This window comes from Musca domestica, unplaced genomic scaffold (genome assembly GCF_030504385.1).
Source record: "Musca domestica strain aabys unplaced genomic scaffold, Musca_domestica.polishedcontigs.V.1.1 138, whole genome shotgun sequence".
NCBI classification, from domain to species: Eukaryota; Metazoa; Arthropoda; class Insecta; order Diptera; family Muscidae; genus Musca; species Musca domestica.
The window spans coordinates 98706-104211 of NW_026712189.1; the positions used below are offsets into that span (position 1 = coordinate 98706).

General features: G+C 31.7%; 1 protein-coding gene across 1 annotated transcript; it reads left to right on the forward strand.

The window, feature by feature from the left end:
• Positions 1-1467: 1467 nt before the first annotated feature.
• On the forward strand, positions 1468-2224 carry LOC131801013 (uncharacterized). The gene is made up of 2 exons (XM_059118934.1): positions 1468-1567; positions 1626-2224. The coding sequence occupies exon 2, from the start codon at positions 1629-1631 to the stop codon at positions 2124-2126; it is 498 nt and encodes a 165-aa protein (XP_058974917.1). The 5' UTR covers positions 1468-1567; positions 1626-1628; the 3' UTR covers positions 2127-2224.
• Positions 2225-5506: the final 3282 nt, after the last annotated feature.

Genomic DNA, 5506 nt, shown 5'->3' on the forward strand with positions numbered 1-5506 from the left:
AACAATATAATGAGCCGTCACTGTAATAATTTTAACAGCTGCCGGACGAGTGGCTTAGAAATGACAACAGCCTGCAGTTGGTTGCAGTTTTTTCATCTCATCCTGTAAGTGTTCGATTTCCAAATGATGGTATACTTCCGTCCGCTATATCTGTTACCTCACGCATATTTCCACATTTCTGAAAATTTACACACAATTCACATAAAGTATAGGAAGTAGTCGATATAGTCTAAATCTGGCACGTTGTAATAATTATATTTGTCTTGGGTCAGATACGAATTGGTCAAACTTGGCCAACGTCGGAACTTTCTAACCTCCCCCATAAATTGTCAACAGTTTGAATAATCATAAGTCAAGGCTGGGGGTAAACATCTGTCGGAAAAACCGAACAATACTATTTTACTTGTTTTATACAAAACATAAATGGAATTTTGGGATTTTAGACAAATGATTATTCAAGATAGGAAAAAGGTATTGTTGTATTCGAAAATTGTGATTTATTCAATTAACGTAATTTACAAAAAAAATTGTCACAGTAATCTTAAATCAAGGTAACCTTATTTCAAATGACAATATGCAGCTCGATGGTACAATAAAAAGGTAAGGTAGAGCTACCAGCTGATTACAATTTGTTTAATATTTGTGTGCCCGACTTCTGCCAATTTTGTATATGTATTTGTGGTTTTGAAAGATAAAAATAAAATATTTTCAAAATCAATCATTGGAATAAACTTAAATTTCAGGGCGCGCATTAATGATATTAACCAGATTTGCCATGGAATTGAAAGATTGAACACTTAGGATTATATTTTTGAGAGAACATCCAGGCATTTGATTCATTGTTCGCGCTATTCGATTCGTTTTAAAAATTAACAAATTATATCAAATACATGAAAACATTTTGTTGCATATAATTTTGAGTAATTCTGACAGGAAGCGGGCATAGCGTCAGGACTGTATTTATCTAGTTTTACGAATCTTTTCTACCTCCTTATTGTACCATGATGCAGCTATATATTTTCCCCTTTTTAATATTGTTCAATTTGACTTCATTGACAATATGCTCCCATCTCTGATTTGTGTATATACAATGGATTTGATAATGCGATATATAATTTTGGAAAAAATCGAACATGTGATTGCATGCCGATACCTCCTCAGTTCTACCAAAAACGAAAGTGTGTACTTATTTTGTCAGAATTGGCACACAAACGAAAGTGTATTTTAGAGGTAGCTTTAATCTACCTCCTGTCATTGTACCATCACGCAAAAAATACATGTTTAAAAAATATTTAAAACCAAAATTCATGCCCCTATAGATATAAAACCAGAAGAGCATTTTTTGTGAATTAAAAAAAAAAATGAAATCTAGAAGTCAGCTACGCTCATCTTAACCACAATTGTTTTTTTTTTTTTTTTTCTTTTTTCTGATATTTATATAAAATCTTTACATTTGTTATACTGCTGCTTGGCACTAGACACATCCGTTTTTTTACATGACAGTTCAGTTATAATTGAACGATTAGAGAACTAAGATTAATGGAAATTATTCATAACAATATCTGCAGTAAGTGACACAGTTTTAAATAAAAAACAAAAATTTATAAAAAAAATAATATTTTCAGATTATGGTAGTTGAGACAGTCATTGAGGTAACTGAAATCGAATGCTGTGATGTGGATGACAATACTATTTACGAAACACCTGAAGTTTTTAATTATTTGGATAATATTCTGTCGCATCGCCAGTCTCAAAATTCTTTTATAGGTTGCAATAATTCAGTGGACAGTAGACACAACGATGAAGAATCATTCATGAGTACCAATGCCTCACAGACCTGTGAAAACGATTGTGAATCATCGGTTTTATGTAACGAAAACTACGATGCTATTGATGGTATGCCACAAAGTGTTCTAATCGAGCCAAACGACTTTGGATATTACAAAGATAATTACAATATCTACTGCAAAGAGAATTTTTATTATGACGAAGGTGAACAGAAGCAAATGAAATGTTTAAATCGCATTGTTTATATAATTCTATTTGCTATTGCCATTTACACGACCGTTTTCATTAAAAATCTTTTTGAGTTACATGAAAACAGCGAGAAGCGAGGTAGTCAATAGAACAACGTTTCATTTAAGAATTTATTTTTTTATTTCAAGTTATTTTTTTCTGTTGAGTGATAGTAAATGTTAATAGAGCAATTCTTATTATTTTTATACGTGTTTACATGGCAGAAGAATACAGGTAGATGCATCAACGCTTGGGGGCATTGATATGCCAAAAAAAAATTAAATGTTTTTTCAAATATAAGTAGATTTTTATATGTTTTCTTATACTACGTCATTCGGAGGCTATTATAATTCGCGTTTTTCAACAATTTTTACAAATTTAAATAATTTTTCATTCAACATTTTCAATTCCAAAATTGGTTTGACAGTTCATTGTCCCAGCAGCTGTGTCGACGCGTCTACCTATATTCTTCTACCATGCGTGTTTATCTACTTGACTTTTGTATTATGACAACTCCAGGAGAAGAGAATGTGCACACTATAGCTAAACCATGACAGCAGAATACAGGTAGATGCATCAACACTTGGGAGCATTGATATGTCAAAAAATTTAAATGTTTTTCAAATATACGAAGATTTATGTATGTTTTCTTATACGACGTCATTCGGAAGCTATTATAATTCGTGTTTTTCAACAATTTTTACAAATTTAAATAATTTTTCATTCAACATTTTCAATTCCAAAATTGGTTTGACAGCTCATTGTCCCAGCTGCTGCGTCGGTGCGTCTACCTATATTCTTCTACCATGAGTTAAGCTAACAATAAGAGAATCATACACTAATTTATAGAACGTTTACATTGTACTGGTTTTAGTTAGTCGAAGGCATGGTAAAATAAGAAGGTAGGGTAGAGCTACCGGCTGATTACAATTTTTTTCTAAGTGTGCACGACTTCTAGCAATTTGTATATGTTTTAATTGTTTTGAAAAATGAAAACAAAATACTTTCAAAACCAGAGATCGGATGACACGTACACTGCAGCTCGTGCATTAAAGCTATTAACCAGTTTAGCCATGAAATTGAAAGATCGAACAGTTTGGATCATATATTCGAGAGAAAACCCAGGTATTTCTTTCATTTTTCCCGCTGATGAGGAAAAAATGAAAACATTTTGTCGCATATAATTTTGAATGAGTCTGACCGGAAGCGGGCATAGCTTCAGGGTTCTATTTCTGAAGTTTTACAAAGCTGTTCCAAATTCCTTATTCTACCATACTACAAGGCATGGTACAATAAGGAGAACAGCTTCGTAAAACTACAAAAATACAGCCCTGAGGCTATGCCCGCTTCCTGTCAGACTCATTCAAAATTGTTTTTTTTTTTTTTTTTTCATATTTTTCCTAATTTTTCAAATGAGTTAAAAAGCCCGAAAAATGAATGAAATGTCTGGATTTTTCTCTCAAAAATATGATCCTAACTGTTCAATCATTCAATTTCATGACTATATTGGCTAATAGCTTTAATGCGCGTGCCGCAATTTATGTGTCTTCCAATCATTGGTTGTGAAAATATTTTTTTTTTTTTTTCATTTTTCAAAATAATAAATACGTACACAAAATTGGCAGAAGTTGGGCACACTAGAAAAAAATTGTAGTTAGCTCTACCTTACCTTTTTATTGTACCATGCTACAAGGTAGTCTGATTGTCAACCCAATTGTTTATACACTTAAGAAATCTTTATAAAGTTAAATTTGACAGGAGCCAAAAAGCTCTAGTGTGAACATCACAAAAATTCAGATGTTTTCTTTTCCGATAATAACAAATTTCAATACAATAATGAGGTAGAGCAGCTTCGTAAAACTACAGAAATACAGCTCTGAGGCTATGCCCGCTTTCTGTAAATTATTCAAAATTATAGGCAATAAGTTGTTTTCATTTATTTAGTACTTTTTGATCACTTCTAAAATGAATCAAATATCGCGAAAGATGAATTAAATGCCTGGACGTTCTCTCAAAAATATGATCCTACGTGTTCAATCTTTCAATTCCATGGCAAATCTGGTTAATATTATTAATACGCGCCCTGCAAATTAAGTTTCTTCCAATCATTGATTTTCAAAATGTTTTGTTTTTATTTTTCAAAACAATTAATACATACACAAAATTGGCATATGCCGGGCACACTTAGAAAAAAATGTAATAAGCTGGAAGCTCTACCTTACCTTTTTATTGTACCATGTTCAAACTTGTATTTATGGTAAAATTAAGAAGGTAGCCTCGTTCAATTATAAGTTTCTGATTTTTTTATTGTCAAAATATGTTTTACAACGTTTATATAATAAATGAAATATATATACATGAAAGCTGTTAGTTAGATCCAGTTTAATTTGACAGAGTTAAGGGTAAAGCATGGTGGAGTTAGGATGGTAAAGTCATGCAATCATATGTTTACAATTTTTCAAAATTATTCATTTGACAACATCCTATTGTCAAAATTTATATTTATAAATCTATTGTCTATACTCAATGTCAAAGATGGGAACCTGTTTCTTATTCAGTGAAATTTGAGAAGGTAAATTACAGAAAATGAAGATTTGGATAGTCTTATTTGAAATACCATTTTCTTCTTGAATTTACCATGGGGTGAAACAGATCAAGGCTTATTTTGTGACTTTGGAGTGAAAATACAACACTGTTATCAGCTACAAGTGACAACAGTGTTGTATTTCAACCCCGAAACCACGATTTAATGTTTGACCTATTTTTGATTTTAATTACGGAAAATGCAAACCTGGGCATCAATACTTTTATATTACAAATTTTCAATTCCAAAATTGGTTTGACAGTAAATTTTATCAGCGACTACCTCTATTATTTTATCATGATATGCGCTGAATTTCAGGACAGTTCACCCTTTATGATTCATAAATAATTATTTATACCCCATTCCAAAGCATTTTTCTCCATCCCTGTGTTGGTGTTTTCCCAGTGACTCTTTTGCGAAAGATGATTTATAATTTAACTTGTCATTGTATGAACAAATTCAAAAACCCAACCACAATGAACGATAACAATTTCCAATTATTATTACATTATATTATTACATATTTAAAAACCATATATTGAACTTCAAGAACTTCAGGCAAATTTACGTAGGTACTTATTCTCGGAAGGATTTTCTGGACTCATAAACCACCACCACAGTCAACAGACGGAAACACTGCATCAACTAGCAACATTTTCACATACATTTTCAAATGCAGTCAAGCATGTTGTTTGGTAAAGTACTCCAACATCACATGTTTCTTGAATAATTGTCGTGAATATTTATTATTTTATTTATTTAAATTAATACTTACAGTTGTTGTGCAAACAAACGCCAGCGCTTTCTTTTGTCCATTTTAAGCCGTTTTTACACAGTTTGTCGTTTAGGGGAACGAATTTTATTTCGATTGCAACTACTGTAAATACAACCCTGTGCATCAAACAA

Coding starts and splice junctions, on each gene's coding strand:
- LOC131801013 (XM_059118934.1), top strand. CDS start 1,629: ATGGTAGTTGAGACAGTCATTGAGGTAACTGAAATCGAATGCTGTGAT.